The sequence below is a fragment of the Nilaparvata lugens genome, chromosome 5, assembly GCF_014356525.2.
Source record: "Nilaparvata lugens isolate BPH chromosome 5, ASM1435652v1, whole genome shotgun sequence".
NCBI lineage: Eukaryota > Metazoa > Arthropoda > Insecta > Hemiptera > Delphacidae > Nilaparvata > Nilaparvata lugens.
Window position 1 is genome coordinate 46038537 of NC_052508.1, and position 21514 is coordinate 46060050.

General features: G+C 32.5%; 1 protein-coding gene across 2 annotated transcripts; it reads right to left on the bottom strand.

Moving 5' to 3' along the window:
• Nucleotides 1-1549: 1549 nt before the first annotated feature.
• Nucleotides 1550-20394, bottom strand: LOC111050352 (methanethiol oxidase). Of its 2 annotated transcripts, none has more exons than XM_039428443.1 (11): nucleotides 20134-20394; nucleotides 19389-19549; nucleotides 18150-18332; nucleotides 16880-17042; nucleotides 14655-14795; nucleotides 13482-13647; nucleotides 6595-6689; nucleotides 5560-5747; nucleotides 5039-5184; nucleotides 3637-3759; nucleotides 1550-1646 (listed from the first exon to the last, which is right to left on the bottom strand). In XM_039428443.1, the coding sequence occupies exons 1-11, from the start codon at nucleotides 20147-20149 to the stop codon at nucleotides 1601-1603; spliced, it is 1428 nt and encodes a 475-aa protein (XP_039284377.1). In that variant the 5' UTR covers nucleotides 20150-20394; the 3' UTR covers nucleotides 1550-1600. The 2 variants fall into 2 exon arrangements, with proteins under 2 accessions (XP_039284377.1, XP_039284376.1); XM_039428442.1 differs by lacking the exon at nucleotides 1550-1646 and adding an exon at nucleotides 2785-2884.
• Between the last annotated feature and the right edge of the window lie 1120 nt (nucleotides 20395-21514).

A 21514-nucleotide genomic window follows, 5' to 3' on the forward strand; every position in this document is an offset into this window, starting at 1 on the left:
TGTTTTTTTTATTTTTTTAAATACTAATGACTAAATTCGTATTATAATATTAATAAAAAAGTATCTTTTTCAACTTTTAACTAAAGTGTATAGAAATAGAACTTCTTTAGAAGAAAGCTGATAGTTTCAACTTGTACAAGAGGGTGAGAGAAGTAACAGGAAACAGGAACAGGAGTGGTAGGCCAGGAAACAGGAACAGGAGTGGTAGGCCAGGAAACAGGAACAGGAGTGGTAGGCCAGGAAACAGGAACAGGAGTGGTAGGCCAGGAAACAGAATTATTGTGAATGGTGAGGGAAAATTGATTACAGACAAGATTGAGATAAAGAATAGAGAATGGAAGACAGAAAACTACTGACAGTAACGCCAAAAATTCAAAGTCTAGATTAAGGTATGGAAGGTATTAAGTCTGATGAAGGATGGAAAGACACCAGGCGACCAGATAACATAAATAATGTAAAGTTCCTAAAAAAAGCTTATGGATGAGAATGGAATAGAGTGGTTAACTGGACTTTTCAATTATATTATAATATTGGTATTGTTCTGAAGGAATAGCTCATCATCCCAAGGAAACCAGGAGCCAGGAAATGTGAGAATTTCAAAACAATATAAGCCTGATGAGTCATCTGATGTAAATATTTCTAAAAAAATCATTCACAGAAAAATCTATGAAAGGCGTGAAAAGCAAATAGCACCTACATAATTTGGATTTAGGCAGGCATTTGGTACTCGGGAGGTCTTTTTCAGTAATGTATACAGAAGTTGTTTCAGTGGTATTTACTGATAATATGCAAGATATGTATAGGATTGTGGAAAGTAGTAGAACATATCGACTTGAAATCAACACTGGTAAAATCAAGTAACGTACATGATTATCAGTAATATAACAACAAAGTAGCAAGGCAACTTAGAATAGAGTAAGTGATGTTACAGAAATTGTAAAGATCCATGTCTACCTTGGATTCACTATAAATGGACAATTGGACCATTCACATGAGATTAAATGACGAATTGAAAGGAGCAGAAGTGTGCTTATTAAGATGGCTTCAATCTTTAAAATTATAAATCTTTGATTTCATATTTGATTTATTATTTTGTGATTCTATACATGTTTTTTTCTTCATTGTTAAATGGGGAGGCGTCATGGACACTGTCAGAAGCTGCAACGAAAAGATTGAAGGTGTACCGTATGCGATGTAACGATATTGGATGATTTAAAGGGTTTATTTTCATGGATGGATCGTGTGACTAGTACTGAAATTCTTGAAAGAATGGGCCAAGAAAGAGAGCTGCTAAATAGTACTAAAGCGCGAAAGTTGCAATACTTGGGAGACAATATGAGAAACTCACACCGTTATGATATCCTGCAGTGCATATTGCAAGGAAGAGTGATGGGTAGGAGAGGGGTCGGCAGAAGAAGAATTTCAACGTTGAAAAATTTGAGAGCCTGGTTCTCCATGAATACCGCGTGCAGCTGAGGATAAATTGAAGCTGGCCATCCTGGTAGTCAACGTCTGGAAGTGGAAAGGCACATGAAGGAGAAGAAGAAACTTTTAACTGATCTTATTTTATTGATATTACTAAGATTTCAAGTGAGGATTGTTATTTCGCCAACCATATCTCAGATGTACAGTCACCTCCAGGATATCTGTAATAATTGAAAAGGAAAGTTAAATCTTCATGAATTAAACATCTGACAATACTGCAATATTATAATAATATTTTTTCTTGCTGAATATAAATGCTTGGCTTAAAAATAAATTGAATATTTATTCTAACCAAACATTTTAAGTTATGTCTAATGTTAACATTAACTAATGGGCTACAAAAAAACCAAGATAAAATGTTGGTACAATATTTGGAATTTCTTCAGTACAACTTAAAAAAATACACTTTAATCATGGTTTTACAATATTTTGGCATAGGTAATAATTATTCATGCTGTACATGAGGCACAGTAGGGACTTTTGATCAATGGTCATCGTTTGGATAACATTCGGTATGCTGAAGATGCAGTGGTATTTACTGATAATATGCAAGATATGTATAGGATTGTGGAAAGTAGTAGAACATATCGACTTGAAATCAACACTGTAAAATCAAGTAACGTACATGATTATCAGTAATATAACAACACAAGGCAACTTAGAATAGAATAAGTGATGTTATAGAAATTGTAAAGATCTATGTCTACCTTGGATTCACTATAAATGAACAATTGGACCATTCACATGAGATTAAATGACGAATTGAAAGGAGCAGAAGTGTGCTTATTAAGATGGCTTCAATCTTTAAAATTATAAATCTTTGATTTCATATTTGATTTATTATTTTGTGATTCTATACATGTTTTTTTCTTCATTGTTAAATGGGGAGGCGTCATGGACACTGTCAGAAGCTGCAACGAAAAGATTGAAGGTGTACCGTATGCGATGTAACGATATTGGATGATTTAAAGGGTTTATTTTCATGGATGGATCGTGTGACTAGTACTGAAATTCTTGAAAGAATGGGCCAAGAAAGAGAGCTGCTAAATAGTACTAAAGCGCGAAAGTTGCAATACTTGGGAGACAATATGAGAAACTCACACCGTTATGATATCCTGCAGTGCATATTGCAAGGAAGAGTGATGGGTAGGAGAGGGGTCGGCAGAAGAAGAATTTCAACGTTGAAAAATTTGAGAGCCTGGTTCTCCATGAATACCGCGTGCAGCTGAGGATAAATTGAAGCTGGCCATCCTGGTAGTCAACGTCTGGAAGTGGAAAGGCACATGAAGGAGAAGAAGAAACTTTTAACTGATCTTATTTTATTGATATTACTAAGATTTCAATTGAGGATTGTTATTTCGCCAACCATATCTCAGATGTACAGTCACCTCCAGGATATCTGTAATAATTGAAAAGGAAAGTTAAATCTTCATGAATTAAACATCTGACAATACTGCAATATTATAATAATATTTTTTCTTGCTGAATATAAATGCTTGGCTTGAAAATAAATTGAATATTTATTCTAACCAAACATTTTAAGTTATGTCTAATGTTAACATTAACTAATGGGCTACAAAAAAACCAAGATAAAATGTTGGTACAATATTTGGAATTTCTTCAGTACAACTTAAAAAAATACACTTTAATCATGGTTTTACAATATTTTGGCACACGTAATATAATTTCAATAGAAATCTGTACCTACCATACATATAGGCCTAATATATAGGTACAATATGCCTACCATGATAAAAAGCAGTTAGGCCTACTTTCAAGATATTATCAAAATAATATTTGACTCACTCAACAAAATAGGAACTTAATCTTGAATTATTTATAAAGATCAAATACCTAATCAACAATAATATTATATTAACAAGCATTCACAAATAATCATATTTTGTGAAGCATACGCATATACCCAATTCTCATATGAAATAAATAAATGTTTCTGTTCAAGGCCAATCAATACGGTAAATTAGAAATTTACTGCCTCTACATGTATAATTATTCAAAATTTTAATACTTAATACACATAGGATACATATAGGATTGATACTTATAGGATACATACTTAATACTTATAGGATTGAGTGATATTATAAGATATTTTAAATGTAAATTATTTTTTATTGTCGGGTAACAAACCTTGTTTCATGAGCTAGAACCGGGCCATCTGGTTCATTTCCAAAATCAACCAGGAAATCCTTGTCCAAAACCATGCCACCATTCACAGGATCAATATCAAGTTTCATCATAACAGATCCATTTCTGAAAAAAAATAATTTGTATTTTGTAATTAAAAAATATTTGTAATTTTTAAAATAATTTAATATAGTTCAATAATCTTCAAATCTCAAATATTGGCAAGAAACAATGTGGTGGGTGGTTCTACATCACAATATTATCAAATATAGCTGGTTATCAAAAATTTATGAATCGATTCATCCGAAATATTGATTATTTTTATCAATGGATGTATTAAAAGTAGAAGTTAGGCTACAACAAAGATAATAAAAACAATAAAAATATAACAATGCCACGGTGTCAAATTCAACTCTAGACATACTGGATTCCAACAGATTGAATGAAAATATCTGACTATCAAAGACTAGGATGGACGGAGCTTCTTTTTCATAAGTTTCATAAGAGTGTAATACAATTTTCTAAAACAAAACCGACTTATTTACTGTGTCGGGTTGCGTTTCAAGGCTCTACCTACCAACATCAGCTTATGGAGAGAACCTATATTGCATTTTCACAATGAAAACGCGAAGATTATATTATATAACTTTATATAACGTTATAACTTTATAACTTCGGTGTGTTATTTCACCACATTACATTTTTTCACCGCATTACACCTTGCACTCTTCAGAATCGTGATGAGATAGGGCAATTTTAAAGACCTGATTGGAACGGTTAAAAATCGCAAACTTTCATGCATGGTTTTAAGATTATTGTCCCACACCATCCTATCGACATCCCGCGTCTCGCATTCTTCCAGTTTCGGTGGCTTTACACAGGTGCACACATATAGGGTCTATTAGAAAGTAGCCTACTATAGTTCCTTCACAGGGACAATATAAGTTGCATCTACTAGACCTGGCCATTAGAAGCGGCTACTGAAAATCCATCAATTTTCCCAGTGGAAAGAGGTGCGGACGCTGCTAATGTCCCCGTGTGATGGCATTAGCCACTAATAGCGCGGCTACTAGTGAACGCCACTATTGTTTTGTGTCCTGTGTGCAAGGTGCTTCAATTTTAGACCTCAGCCAACTTTTTTAGACAACCAATAATTCACAAAATATGCAAACTATGTGAGTAGCCTAGTTGTCTGGAACGTCATAACTTCAGCCAATTATTGCTATATGTATAGCATGGTACTACAAGGAACTAGATATGGATGTCAGACATATCGGTTCGATTTCCATTCCGTCAGGCATTCATTAATTCTCCATTATCCTCTTATAAGTCAAAGAAATATGGAGACACCATCAACCACAAAACATAAAATAATGAAGAACTGTACGGTATGGGTATGACTTACTTGGCTAACTCTGGATAGATTTGTTTGTCCCAAGGAGAGTACAGAGATGTGGTGACATAGAGCCGCTTTCCGTCGAGACTCAACTGTAGCATTTGTGGTCCCCCATGGATGCGCTTTTCTTTCAAGTACAAGGCCTCAGGCTGTTCCTGATAGTGATGAAAGAGAACGGTAAATAAAATCAAAATAAAAAAAGGAGTAGAAAATGAAAATGCGATCAGGTTGGAAGGCTGAGTGGATTAGCTTAGTAAAAGCTCAGCTAATAATCATTACAAAAGGAATTAAGTAGTGAATTGTTTTTGAAAAAATCAGATTCATAATCAGATAAAACATAAACCAAGATCCAAGACAATAAAGACTGATAATCAAACTTAGTAATAATGAAGATTAGTGATGGAGGATAACAATTAAACCAAAGGTTAAGTAGATAATAAAATTCAAGATAGCCAAGCAAAGTCTCCTAATAAATTTATGTACAGTCAAATTGTCTAATTGTTAAAGATGAGACTTATAATTCAACAAACCTTCAATTCCGTATCGTGAACGACTTTGAGGGGCCCATCTTTGTATATCTTTCCACCTAAAAACACTTGAGCTGTGAGTTTTGGATTGCTTGTATCCGAAATGTCATACTGCCTCACATCTCCATGCAACCAGCAGCTGAAGTACAGGAAACGATCATCCAGTGAAATCAGGATATCCGATATCATTCCTGTAACAGACAAATTAGTTGGAGTAGGCATAGAAAGGAATGAAATAGATGATAAGTAAGGTAGAAGGAATAGAAAACTCATACCTTAGTACTGTATTTTGTTGATTAAAAGGGGAATTTAATGACTTAAAAACTAATATATGTGCTTAGAATTTTGAGACGCACCAGATCCAATTGAGCATAACATTGAAAAATTGAAAATCTCTATTCATTAAGTTACTCATTATTACTGATTCAACGTTGTAAGCTGATTACTAACCGGTGTAGTGCCTTCTATTAAATTGACACTTGACATTTAAATGTACATTTAATATTGAAATTCACTTTCAAAAAAGAAAAATTATCAAGATTTATTGTTCTTTGTTATGATTCAATGTACTTGTAAACTGCAAGGATGAAACAAAAACTTTACCTATATTTTCAAACATAAATTTTACAAAAAATTTCATACAGATAAATCAAATATATTACTTGAAGCAAGCAGAGTATTGCTCTCACCTGAATCTTAAACCCATCAACTTTATTAATATTGTACGATTATTAACTTGTACATTATTGAGCAATATTTGCATTAAAGTAGAGACATGATTGATGACCTATAGTGAGGTCCACGTTATAATGGCAGTGGATAAAGATGGAAGAATAGCGATGCCGATTCTCTGCATCAATTAATAATATTTCCACACTGTCAAAAACATAATTTGCATCGTTGTGGACCTAGAAAAGGATAGTACCACCGGTTATGTTGAATGATAGACAAGGATAGCAAAACCAAAGTTGATCAAATACTGTCATTATAACGTGGACCTCACTATAGAATGATTTCAACGCATCTAGAGAAGTTTACCTTGTATCTCTGGGTTATTTTCACCATCGAGTTTTTTGGCTGGAATATCAATAACTTTGTCTGCTGACCAGGCTCCATCGCTTTTGCGATAAAATCTGCAAAATAAAAACATACATTGCACTTCTAAAATAAACAATTATTACTTGTTACAGTAAAGAGAAGGGTTTAGCTGAAGGAATGTTTCCCTTTAGATTGAAACCTGCCTTGCTCAATTTGTTTTTCTTTTCAATTTTTACCCTGCATTATTCAATATGATATTTGATGACCACGGCTACATAGGCCAAATAAGTTTAAATTCAAATATTTTTTATTCCTTCAAGTATTTACAGTGAAACATTTACAGTGAAAAACTCAATATTACGGAATTCCTCCTCAAAGACTAAACGTCTGCGTGTGGAGGAGAGTTCCATAGACAACACAAAGCAGTCACAACATAGAATAATTATAATAGAAAAGATAAGCTTCAGCATAGAATAATGATAATAAAGGATTAAATACAAATTCAAATAATATTAAAATAAGAAATAAGAAATAATACTTAATTAAGAAATAAAAGATAAAAAGAAAAATATTAACTAAACTTAGGATTGATTTTATTTCTTGTGCAGGCCAAGAAATCCGAGAGAATAAAGGAGGTTGTGAGTTCGCGTCCTGTATTTATTTTATAATGTAATGAATTGATAGAGGGAAAAAATCAATAAGATAAATCCTTTGATAGTTGTGGCGTTCTGATAGATACTGAGCGGAGCTTAGCTTCGGCTGCCTCCCAGCCAATGTGATACAGCCACCTGTCCACACCCCTTCGGTACACGGCTAGACTCTACACCTCCGCCTCTCTTATTTCTTTCGGCAAGTTTCTATATAAAATGTGAGCCACGTGAAATGAATTTGACAGCTCTGACCCATGTGGATGTGTCAGTTGAGGAACATCATAATTGTAGTTGGTCCTGTGGCGAGTTTCATACCGGAAATTTAAATTTGTCTCACCTAAGATCTGGGTTTTGTATTTTTTCAAGTGAATTAGGTAATATTTTTTTTTGATGAAGATCTGTCTGATATTTAGAACCGGGAATTCTGAAAAAAGCAAGCTAGTCGGATATCTATGGCCTTTTTCAAGATTGTTTTAATAATTGCTCTAATATTGTTTTAGTTATTGACTATTTCAATATTTTAAATTTTTTGAGTGCATAATTATGCATATATATTCAAGAGTACAATATTAATCAAGTATTAAGCCCAGCATAAGAATGTATAATGCAAACCTAAATATATTGGCATTGAGAGCACATCCAACAAATCCTTCGGATGCTTTTGGATCATGAAGAAACCTGATTTCAAGTGGAGCAACACCGTCCAATCCAAGGTTTATTGTTTGCAAGAGTTTGCGATCTTTCCAGGAATAAAAGTTCAATGATCTTCCCGTCAGCTCTAGAAAACAGATTCTTACTTTTATTAAACAAAAACTCATGTATTTTTGTTCAAATAATAAAAAATATATTCTTATATATTTAGACTGCCTTATGTACTAGAAATGATTACAATATCTGATTTTGATATTGCCGAAGATGAGTGACTGTGTTCATGTAGGTCAGACATGAATATCACAGGTATCGAGTATATTGAGTTAAGCTGTAACAACAAAGTCTAGATAAACACATTCAAAAGTTAAAAAGCCTGAACTTATGGTATCAATGAATTCTGAATTTATTCCACTTTATTAATCAGCTTACAGGACTGAGAGTTTGAAAACTAGCAGATCTTCAGTGCAGGTTATGGTTTCAACACGAGACTGCAATCCTGTACGTTGATTGATAATGAAGGATTTACAATAAAATTTGCGTTTTCCAATATGTAATGAAGTTGTACAATATCAATATTGAATTCAACAAATTTTATAAATTCATAAGACCCAAAAAAGTAGGCCAAATGTACCCTACTGTACGGTGTTTGAATCAGTTGCTATTAAGAAATATAGCTCTCATTTATTTAATAATTTTTTAGCTTAATAATAACTATTATCACTAAATTTCTTGAAATTTGAATACATTGCATACTAATAATAGAAAAATTATGAAAATAATTTTCAAAGTGGGCGTAATTATTGGTTTTCTTCAGCGAATTTGTAATGTTTCATGTCATACTTTTCAGTAGACCTACTGATGTAGTGATTGACAATACGGTACTTTTAATAATATTGATCATTTATATGTTTTCATTGCACATAGCATGTAGTGACTTGATGGTACTTTATGGAATACGGTAATGTTTGATTTTGATTTGATTTAAAATGAAGTACCACAATGGATATAATATTGAATTAAACGTTTTGACACATGAATGATAGTCATAATATGATTTATAGTACCTATAAAATAATATTTGATCAAGAGTAACATGATTGGCAAGTATAGTAGAGTAAATAGTACATACTTGGGTCCATATTCTCCTCGGGAATGCAGCCTTTCTTGAAGGACTTTGGCGCACCCCATTCGCTGGATACCATTATATCCCAGTAGGGTTGATACCAAAAGTCATAACCAAATTTAGCCTGTTCGCCATTTGTCCATAAACCTATTTTCAACAAAACATGGAAAGTTTATTGTGAAATCAATATTGAATTATTTTTGGGAGTCGGTTGGAAAAATAAAAACTCATGCATATACTCATGCGGTACAGTATTCTCTCCAATCACAAAAACAATATTAAGAACATAATTAGGTAAGTTTACTAGGAATTTTTATGACATTCGAAGTTCGAAATAAATAAAGAAAAAGACAATATGTAATGTAATAAAAACAAGAAAGTATAAACTAAATAATAACTTTACAAAGTTTGTTGAATAAGAAAAATCAACTGAAAAGTATGAAAAAGAAGAAGAAAAATAGAAAGAAGGATTGTTTCACACTATCTTGATAAAACATTTCATCGCTGAGGCAGGCGGCAGTGTCAACAATGAGAAAAATAGAATTTCAGCCAGCCAGAACTTAGAAATAATATAAAAACTCGCTGGTAATTGTGTAGCCAAATAATAGTAACAATAATAATAATATATATTATAGATAATCTAAGTATATAATAAATTATAAGTTTAGTGTGTTCGCATTAATATTAAGATACATCATTATGTCCTTTTTAGTGTAGTCTCGAATATTTTGGGGAAGTCTATTGAATAAGTAGGGAAGAACATAGTGGAGGGATCTTTTGCCGTATACATTATTGAATCTGGGGACTAGGAATATTAATGGAAATCTCAAGTTGTAAGGTGCGGCAGGAGCAAGAAATCTATACTGAAAATTACATTTAAAAAGTGTTATAAGTTTGTAAAAGTAAAAATTTCTGGGTGATAGGGTATGGTAAAATATATAGATGTTTTGTAGGTTGTTTGGATCAATATTAAAGACAGGGATTCTGGTTGTTATACAGTTTAATGTTCTCAGTTGGATTCGCTCTATTCTTTTTAAAAGATAATTTGCTGCACTTCCCCATGTTTCAATTCCATATCTAACAATAGGTTCCATCAGTGACTTATAAATTAGATACAAGCAGTCGGGAGTGATGTTTCTATGCAGATAATAAATTTTTGCATTTAGCGCTTGAAGTCTTTTTGCAGTGTGATCGATATGAGGATTCCATCTCAGGCTACAATCAATTATAATACCAAGATAACGGGTGCTATTCACTAGATCTAGAGGCGGACATTTGCAAGTTAGAAAAGCATTTGAATAAAGGCAATGGCAGTCATGACTTGATACTGTTGGTATTTCATTGCATCTCAGATGGGGAGACTTGAAGTGCATTAATACAGTTTTTTTTCTATTAACAATTAGATTTCTGTCGTGGGACCATCTTAGGATTCTGTTATAATCCAGTTGGATCAATTGCTGGGCTGTTTTCAAATCTCTATGTCCAACTATCAGAACAGTATCATCTGCATACATTAGTACTTCTCCATGACTAATTACACTGGAAATTGAGTTTACATAGATGTTATATAAAATCGGGCCTAAAATACTTCCTTGTGGTACACCAAAATCATCATTTTTATGTAATCCACTGTGATTGCCACCCAGGTTGACCATGAAATATCTATCAGTCAGATAGCTCTTGAATAACTTCAATACATTGCCAGTAATTCCTATATTTGATAATTCTCGCAGTAATATCTTGTGATCAAGGGTATCAAAAGCTTTAGAATAATCGATAAATAGTGCAAGAACATGATATCTGTCGTTTAGCAGATTGTTTATTTTATTAGTAAAATTTACGAGAAGGGACTCAGTGCTTTTTCCTTTTTGAAACCCATATTGAGAGTTGGAAAGAATATTATTTTGAAGAAGGTATTTATTTAAGTGTGTGAATAAATATTTTTCAAAAATTTTCTCGGGTACTGACAATTTAGATATAGGTCTGAAATTGTTAAAGTTATCACGAGCACCAGATTTATAAATTGGTTTAACTATAGAAATCTTCATTGAGTCAGGAAAAATTCCTTTTGAGATAGATAAGTTGATCAAGTGACATAGAGGAATATAGAGATAGTCGTCAAGGATATGAAAATCCAAAACTCCCACACCATCAAAACCAGGTGATTTATTTTTATCCATATTATTTACTATTTGTTTAATGTCTTGAACAGTAGCTTTTCTGAGATAGAAATTTACATTAGGTGGGACCGCGACAGAGTCATCGAGAATCAGTGGACATGAATGAGAAGTATTCCTGATATTTTTTATAAAAGAGTCGGCGAAAGCAGAACAATTTGGTCGGGAGTTGAGAATTTATTAGAAAAACTGTTTAGGACTCTATCATCAGACACATCCGATGATCTTCCCAGAATTCCATTTATACACTTCCATTTCTTTCTAATATCGTTTTTAGAGTCATTAAAATTTTTAATTATATAATTTCTCTTAGCATGTGTTATTTCTTTATTTAGTTTGTTTCTAAAAGATTGATATTCATTTTTGTATTCTGAATTCGAAGGATTACTTTTGGTGCGTCTGAATAAGACATCTCGCATTTTAAGTTTATTATAAAGTTCTTCAGTCATCCAGTTATTCTTGAAATTATTGGATTTCTTGTTTTTGATACGAATTATTTTCTTAGATTGGTTCAATGCTCTGTCGAAATTCAATTTTATCTTATCGTATACTAAGTTGGGTGAGAAAAATAAGAGACAACTATTCCATTCGCTCTGTTTTAAAATGGATGAACGTTTTTTCCTGTCAATGATTGTCTTAAATTCTTCTTTATCTTGATTGGATTTTATTTGGGGGTTGTATCGAATTTTGCAACCTACAATATAGTGATCAGAGATCTTTACATTTATTACTCCGGTATTTGAACTAAAATTACTGCTAAGTAGTAAAAATAAATGATCAATACAAGTTTGAGTAAGCAAGTTTTGTCTGAGCTCTTCTCTCGTGACTATAGATATACCTTTTTTACAACCATAAGATAATAACATCGATTCATATAATTGTACAAATTGATCATTTTGTTTGAAAAGATCTAGGTTTGTATCACCTAAAATGATAAGATTCGCTTTATTATCAACTTCAAGTATTAGTTTCTCGAGATCAGAGATGAAATTATCTTTTTGAAAACTGTGTGGCCTGTACAAACTGATTATATTGAAAGATACGTTTTTAAATTTAATGTCTAACATAATATATTCTAAATTTATTACATTGAAGTTGACAGTGATTTCCTTGAAATTTATTTTATTCTTTATGAAAGCTGCAAGGCCATGATATAATCTATTAGGGGCACATTTGTATAAAGATCTATACCCATTAATTTGAAAAAGACTACTTAAATTAGAATCAATGTTGATTTCTGACAAAAAAATAATATCGATATTAGCATTACAGACAGCTAAAGTGAGTTCGTTGAAATTCTGTCTCAGTGACCTAATATTAAGATAGATAATTTTAAACGGAGCAATAATCTCTAGCGATAAAGAGGAAGGAATGCTCTTATCAGCAAGCCAGCTATCAATAGTTGGAAACGCCTTGCAAGGCAAAACCGTCTCCTCAATTGGAAAATCATAATCTATCATGACTGTATGGTTGATAAGTTAATAATGAATGAATAATTCCAGATTTTCAAAATAACAATGGTAGGTACTTGAATTACAAATAATAGAACAATAATACAAAGCCCAGTGCACAAAGTAGAATGTGAGTTGTAAAAGGAAATACGGAAATCTTGAAACTGAACATTGGTGCAGAGGTATAAGTAATCTTATCAGATGATTCTATCGAGATCTGATTCAACCTTAATACGGATCACTTGTGCCTGGGGCTCTTTTCTTACTAGTATTCTACCCTGAGAGGTCCATACATATTTGTAGCCAAGTGGTTTTGCTCGGAGCTTAGCTTCGGCTGCCTCCCAGCCAATGTGATACAGCCACCTGTCCACACCCCTTCGGTACACGGCTAGACTCTACACCTCCGCCTCTCTTATTTCTTTCGGCAAGTTTCTATATAAAATGTGAGCCACGTGAAATGAATTTGACAGCTCTGACCCATGTGGATGTGTCAGTTGAGGAACATCATAATTGTAGTTGGTCCTGTGGCGAGTTTCATACCGGAAATTTAAATTTGTCTCACCTAAGATCTGGGTTTTGTATTTTTTCAAGTGAATTAGGTAATAATTTTTTTGATGAAGATCTGTCTGATATTTAGAACCGGGAATTCTGAAAAAAGCAAAGTAGTCGGATATCTATGGCCTTTTTTCAAGATTGTTTTAATAATTGCTCTAATTGTTTTAGTTATTGACTATTTGAATATTTTAAATTTTTTGAGTGCATAATTATGCATATATATTCAAGAGTACAATATTAATCAAGTATTAAGCCCAGCATAAGAATGTATAATGCAAACCTAAATATATTGGCATTGAGAGCACATCCAACAAATCCTTCGGATGCTTTTGGATCATGAAGAAACCTGATTTCAAGTGGAGCAACACCGTCCAATCCAAGGTTTATTGTTTGCAAGAGTTTGCGATCTTTCCAGGAATAAAAGTTCAATGATCTGCCCGTCAGCTCTAGAAAACAGATTCTTACTTTTATTAAACAAAAACTCATGTATTTTGTTCAAATAATAAAAAATATATTCTTATATATTTAGACTGCCTTATGTACTAGAAATGATTACAATATCTGATTTTGATATTGCCGAAGATGAGTGACTGTGTTCATGTAGGTCAGACATGAATATCACAGGTATCGAGTACCGGTATATTGAGTTAAGCTGTAACAACAAAGTCTAGATAAACACATTCAAAAGTTAAAAAGCCTGAACTTATGGTATCAATGAATTCTGAATTTATTCCACTTTATTAATCAGCTTACAGGACTGAGAGTTTGAAAACTAGCAGATCTTCAGTGCAGGTTATGGTTTCAACACGAGACTGCAATCCTGTACGTTGATTGATAATGAAGGATTTACAATAAAATTTGCGTTTTCCAATATGTAATGAAGTTGTACAATATCAATATTGAATTCAACAAATTTTATAAATTCATAAGACCCAAAAAAGTAGGCCAAATGTACCCTACTGTACTGTGTTTGAATCAGTTGCTATTAAGAAATATAGCTCTCATTTATTTAATAATTTTTTAGCTTAATAATAACTATTATCACTAAATTTCTTGAAATTTGAATACATTGCATACTAATAATAGAAAAATTATGAAAATAATTTTCAAAGTGGGCGTAATTATTGGTTTTCTTCAGCGAATTTGTAATGTTTCATGTCATACTTTTCAGTAGACCTACTGATGTAGTGATTGACAATACGGTACTTTTAATAATATTGATCATTTATATGTTTTCATTGCACATAGCATGTAGTGACTTGATGGTACTTTATGGAATACGGTAATGTTTGATTTTGATTTGATTTAAAATGAAGTACCACAATGGATATAATATTGAATTAAACGTTTTGACACATGAATGATAGTCATAATATGATTTATAGTACCTATAAAATAATATTTGATCAAGAGTAACATGATTGGCAAGTATAGTAGAGTAAATAGTACATACTTGGGTCCATATTCTCCTCGGGAATGCAGCCTTTCTTGAAGGACTTTGGCGCACCCCATTCGCTGGATACCATTATATCCCAGTAGGGTTGATACCAAAAGTCATAACCAAATTTAGCCTGTTCGCCATTTGTCCATAAACCTATTTTCAACAAAACATGGAAAGTTTATTGTGAAATCAATATTGAATTATTTTTGGGAGTCGGTTGGAAAAATAAAAACTCATGCATATACTCATGCGGTACAGTATTCTCTCCAGTCACTATCAATTTATATAGTAACATAATATTTACCGTATTTATTAGACAAACACATACAATGTTCAGGAAATATAAATCGGACAGAACTTAATTTCTCTTCTATTCCTGAATTGTGTTCATATTGTCATTGAAATGAATTATTGTTTAATAGTAATGTAGTAATTTATATTAACACTAAATTATTCTTATATTAACATTGAACAACTCAACAGAAATCAAATCAAAAATAAATGGTTAATTTTGAATTTGAAATGGTGATAAGAAAGCCAATAAATCAGTAGATAATTGAATGTTATGAATTTATACAGTGTCTTGGTAATTTTTTATCATGAGTAGAGTTGATAATTGTCAGTTCCGAATGTTAATACATTGTAGCATTTCATTAAATTTATTATAATATAATTATTATTTTTTGATAAATAATATCATTATAGGAGTATATTGATCATAAAATATTTGTTAAAATCAACATAGACAATTAGAAGGGAGAACAGGCAATCTACCAAAACCTCTTCATGTATATTCAGTAATTAAATGTGCAAGAGCGTCATACAGCTGAAGATAGGAATGAATAGCTTATTATCACTATGGAAGCAGTGCAGAATGATATTAAAATACAATGTTTTTTTCTATTACATTAGTTTGGAATAGAATTTAATTACTTTAACCTCAATTGGATGGAAGTCAAATTTAATGAATGAATTTTTGAATCTTGATAGAAGGAAGGAAATGGAAAAGAAAATTATAAAAAATAAATTCTATAAGTATTAGTGATCATTGTAGGCTATAGATTCACCTGTCACTTGCCAGGAAGAGTTGTCGATGAGTACAAATTCTCCGAGGCCATCACCCTGTGGGTAGTTGCCCATGGTTGAGATCATCACCTCTCCCGAGGGAAGGCAGTGAGTCGTGTGTGGAGTGCCCACACCCAACGATTGCATCGCTTCAGGCTCCAGTACCTAACATTAAGGCTCTATCATCGTTAAATACTTTTCAAAAACTAATGACAGCTACTGTAAACGTTATATATCGAATCAAATTAAACGAGGTTTGAACCAAAAAAAGATTGAGAGTGGTCTACATACACTGGTTTTAAGAGTATTAAAAAAATACGTTAATTGGATTAACAATTGAAAAAGTAAAAATAAAAACTCATGCATATACTCATGCGATACAGTATTCTCTCCAGTCACTATCAATTTATATAGTAACATAATATTTATTTATTAGACAAACACATACAATGTTCAGGAAATACAAATCGGACAGAACTTAATTTATCTTCTATTCCTGAATTGTGTTCATATTGTCATTGAAATGAATTATTGTTAATAGTAATGTAGTAATTTATATTAACACTAAATTATTCTTATATTAACATTGAACAACTCAACAGAAATAAATCAAAAATAAATGGTTAATTTTGAATTTGAAATGGTGATAAGAAAGCCAATAAATCAGTAAATAATTGAATGTTATGAATTTATACAGTGTCTTGGTAATTTTCTATCATGAGTAGGTAGTTGATAATTGTCAGTTAATACATTGTAGCATTTCATTAAATTTATTATAATATAATTATTATTTTTTGATAAATTATATCATTATAGGAGTATATTAATCATAAAATATTTGTTAAAATTAACATAGACAATTAGAAGGGAGAACAGGCAATCTACCAAAACCTCTTCATGTATATTCAGTAATTAAATGTGCAAGAGCGTCATACAGCTGAAGATAGGAATGAGTAGCTTATTATCACTATGGAAGCAGTGCGAAATGATATTAAAATACAATGTTTTTTTCTATTACATTAGTTTGGAACAAATTTATTTACTTTAACCTCAATTGGATGGAAGTCAAATTTAATGAATGAATTTTTGAATCTTGATAGAAGGAAGGAAATGGAAAAGAAAATTATAAAAAATAAATTATATAAGTATTAGTGATCATTGTACAGATTCACCTGTCACTTGCCAGGAAGAGTTGTCGATGAGTACAAATTCTCCGAGGCCATCACCCTGTGGGTAGTTGCCCATGGTTGAGATCATCACCTCTCCCGAGGGAAGGCAGTGAGTCGTGTGTGGAGTGCCCACACCCAACGATTGCATCGCTTCAGGCTCCAGTACCTAACATTAAGGCTCTATCATCGTTAAATACTTTTCAAAAACTAATGACAGCCACTGTAAACGTTATATATCGAATCAAATGAAACGAGGTTTGAACCAAAAAAAGATTGAGAGTGGTCTACATACACTGGTTTTAAGAGTATTAAAAAAATACGTTAATTGGATTAACAATTGAAAAAGTAAAAAAAAACGTTTTGGGGCCATGTCATGGATTTATGGCAGATATGCTCGGTCTAAAGCGCTAAATATAAAGTAAAATGTAAGGCTGCAGCTAATTTATCAAAGCTAGCAAGTGAAGCATTGCATTTTACTGTCATACAGGACGCAGGTAGTAGGAAGGTAGGTAAGGTATTGTACTAGATAATACAAAATGAATTAGATTATTCAAATGAGTAAAGTCCGGTCCACACGCTCAAACTTAATATCAGTCTTGCATGATCTTGCCAGGTTCGACAAATAAGACTGAATTAGATGGTTGCGTCCAAACGTCCAAGTAAGTTTGAATAAACCATCCGTTTTATTTAGACTTAGTGATCTCCTGGGTTGGAGAACTCGCTCAACAACTTGTATTGTAATATTTGAAACCTGCAACTTTCAATTATGCAGAGTTAGTTTCATGAAGTTTCAATGTAGTTTCATGGAAACAGCTAAATATTTCTCTAACAAGAATAATTTGACAGTAGGTGTCATTGGGAATCCTATTTGAAATAAAAAATTACTCTTCAAGAATTACTCTGTCGTTTTAACATCTTTGACCCTCATATGTATCCAAATTCAATTTTTGAAATGATATGGTGGTCATGTAATACATGATTTCGATACAGAGTTCCAAGAGACAATAAATGGCGAAAACAATTGATAGGCCTATCTCAACCCGTATCAGTTTTTTTATGTAAAAGTTGTAAATTTTATATGTTACCAAACGGCTTCAGCTGATGAATGAATAAAAAACTGTATTGATTGCTTGCAATACAGCTTTCAATAAACAATATAATTTAATAATAATTTTATATACCTTTTTATTAAATATCCAAAATCAATGAGGAAATATTTGTATAAGAAATAAAGTGCTGTGAGTAAAAGTTTGAAAACTTGTCACAAACTTGCCTTGAAAATCGTTGGAGCTTTGGGATTTGCAACATCAATAATGTAGATCCTATCACTGCCCAAAGCAGGTAGCACCAGCTTGTCCCGTTTCTTGCTCGAGTCGCCATGGCAGCTGCTGCATGTATTCCAGCCAAAATGGTGCAGCTCGTCTTTCACATAGGGCATTTTTAGTCGATGAATCACCTAGAAGTTGATAATTAGAAATTAGTAAATTTGATAATAAAAAATTAAGATAAACAATTTATCTCCCAACAGTTATATATACATCACAACTATATTATCAATTTATTTGCAATTCATATGCAGAAAAACTATTTAATCACAGAAAGAATGCTTGATAAAGAGGATAGGCTACAGGAAGACAAAATAGTGAATAAGGGGGAAAAATCCATGAGAACACATCAAACTCATCATTAGCTTCAATTTCACTATGAAGCTACGCCTTTAACTATGATACACTTTACTTCTCAGCTCATCCATTGAAGTAAGACAAATCAAAATCATTTTTCCATTTGACATATGGACCTACAACACAGAAAGTGGCAAAAATTGTTATTTCATGAGAAATAATATTGTCTCAAGTGTCGAACATAAGGTTGGAAATTCTATTGTCGAGTGAATTTTGAATTCAATTTTGAATTAGCTGTTAATAAACTTACTATTGCATTCAACTTGTACAAAATCTACCTACTGTACTAATTAATAATTCCTAATTTATTTGCCGGTCAGGCTGATAATCAAATCATTAAGTTGTGATTCAAAAAATAATTTCCCTGAACTGATGAATTAATTTTTTATGTGACAAGGCTGCCTACCTGGTTGATGGGAGCAGCGTTAATAAAAATGTTCTGTATACAATACAAACAGGCCTTTGCGAAGTTCACAGCTTAAAAATCAGGCTATTAAAACTCTGGAATTATTTCTATAGGTAATATGATGAAGAGTTTAGTAAATTGATAGGAAAGTAATGAACAAATTTTGTTTGCCAAACTGTAATGGAATTCTAGAATTATTTCTGTAGAGAAATTGATGAAAAGTTTAGTAGATTGATGTGGTGGTAATAAATAAACTTTGAAGATCATAAATGAACTTATGAATGTTGATCTTGAAAGAAGAAACGGGATTTTTGATCACAACCTAGAGCATGGAAGAGGTGCTTTATACAGCAACAATTCAATTGGAATGAACGTAACAACATACAACTAAAATTGACTTGAAATATGATATCGTGTAACTTACGTTTGAATAGTTAGGACTGGAAGGATCCACATCAATTGTAGCCAAATAGTCGGGTTTGGTGAGGTCTGGCTGGATGCAGACCGTGTACAGAATCTTCTCTCTTGGGCCATACTCCATAGCCGCCAGGGGCGTATCATACCCTGGGCCACAATGGCATGAGCCTGCAAAACAAATTTCAACAAAGTTCAGGTGATGCATTCTTAGTTTTCACTCACAAATCTATCCTACTAAATTGAATCTTTTATTGTCCTGTATTAAAATTTTTCCCTGAAGGCTACTCTCTGAAACCAGGAGACTGTTTTGAAAGGAAAACGATTATTTATTTTTTTTATTTATTTTAAACAAAATAAAATACATCTGCAGGTAGATTTGGACGAATATATTGTAGATATTCCCCACAAGGTTTTAGATCATTACTGTACCCTAATCTTTTAATATTTTTATCGACGGCAATGTACGAGAAAGAATTTGATATAATATAATATTAGAGGTACGGTATAGACATTGCAATTTTATTCATTTTCTTGTAAAAGTAAAATACTCAAGTTCAATGAAATCAAAGAAAATCTTTGAACTTTTTCTCTTAGGTATCTTAAACATAAACTAAATGCTGAAAGGTAAATTCAAGCTTTATTCAAAAGAAAAAATACCGAGTACGTTATGTAAAAGCCTAGAGGCCAAGCAAAAAATTAATTGAAGATAACAATGATAAGCGCAGAATGACAGCTCAGTTTATGGCACTCACCATTAGTCTCCGGCATGGCGATGAAATGTCAGGAGAGTATCTTCCAACTTCAGTGAAACCTTTATTCAACAGTTATTCAGACTTGCTAAAACTAAATTATCAAGTGATAACAGAAAAGTTTTTTCTAATGATAAAATATAAATAATCGCGGTGAATAGCTTTGAACTTGATAAGTAAGCCTACTACGTGGATGTGCAGTGAGCAGTAGGCTATGCGATGCGATGCTAAACTGAGAACCAAACTTGTAAACTAACAAAACTGACAACAGAATGAACTCTGTTCCATTCGTATATATAGCAGTCTCTCTCTTTTCTTCTCATATGTTTGTATGGACGTATTCTCTCTCTCATACCTCTTATCACTTTCTCTATCACGCTCCTCGCATTCAATCACCGCCTCCCACTTCCTTGTCATAACTATACGCTGGGGGAAGTGAGATAGAGGAAGAGAGTGGGTTACCGGTACGTTTAAACCGGATTCAACCTCATCTAAATAGAAAAAGAGTTGTGGGTTGTGGACAACATCAAGACAGTTTTCTTGTTTTGAATTACTGTATTTTCAAATACTATTTTTTACTAATTGCGCTGTCAATATTGCAGATAACGAATTCCATAGGTACCTACTTACACTCTGATCTTGTTCAGTGAGTTGAACAGCAAAATTAATAGTAATTTACTGTTGTAAAAGCTGACAATTTGGAAAAACCAATCTGTTGTTAAGAAGTTCACTCTTTTTGCGATGCATTGAAGGCTTAGAAATGTACCGTAATCAATTGTTATTGGTACAATCCAATAAGAAACAGAAATTCTGGGGTCGAATCAATATCACCAGAAAACTATGCTTGTTTTTATGGCAAAATAAATTAGAATGGAATAAACTTTCAAAATTTTTCAATCTATCCTCTCTGCAACAGGTTTTCTGCTGGTAGTCCGGGCGCAAATGTCATGAAAAAGGCACTCCGTGGTCATTTTTGGGTAACAGCCGTCGAAGATGTCTCAATTTTCTCGTTTAGGTATAGCATAATAAGGATCTTGATGATTATAAGTCGAAATCACAGGCAAACGCCTCGAAAACAAGATGACCGCCAAAATCTCTAGGGTTTTACTATATCGCTTGTTTTTCAATAAACGTTCAAGATATTGAACCAACCTTTTTTTAAACGAAAATATTTTAATAATCTTCCTCTACAAATTTTGTTCTATAAAATTTCCCTCTAAAACGCATACTGTAACCTATTTTATTAGTTATAACCTTCAAAAGCACAAAAGAACGTTTTTTCAAACTTAAACTCAATTACAGCTTTTTTCTTGCAAGGAATACAGATAAATTCCAATTCCATGAAATTTAGATTGTCTCTTCAGCTTTAAAACGATATATCTTC

Bases quoted from the DNA above. Each gene is read 5' to 3' on its own strand.
- LOC111050352 (XM_039428443.1), bottom strand. The intron at 17,043-18,149 runs GCAAGTTTGTGA...CCTTAATGTTAG, and splicing joins AAGCTCCAACGATTTTCAAG to GTACTGGAGCCTGAAGCGAT. The intron at 3,760-5,038 runs GTAAGTCATACC...ATTTTTTTTCAG, and splicing joins ATCTATCCAGAGTTAGCCAA to AAATGGATCTGTTATGATGA.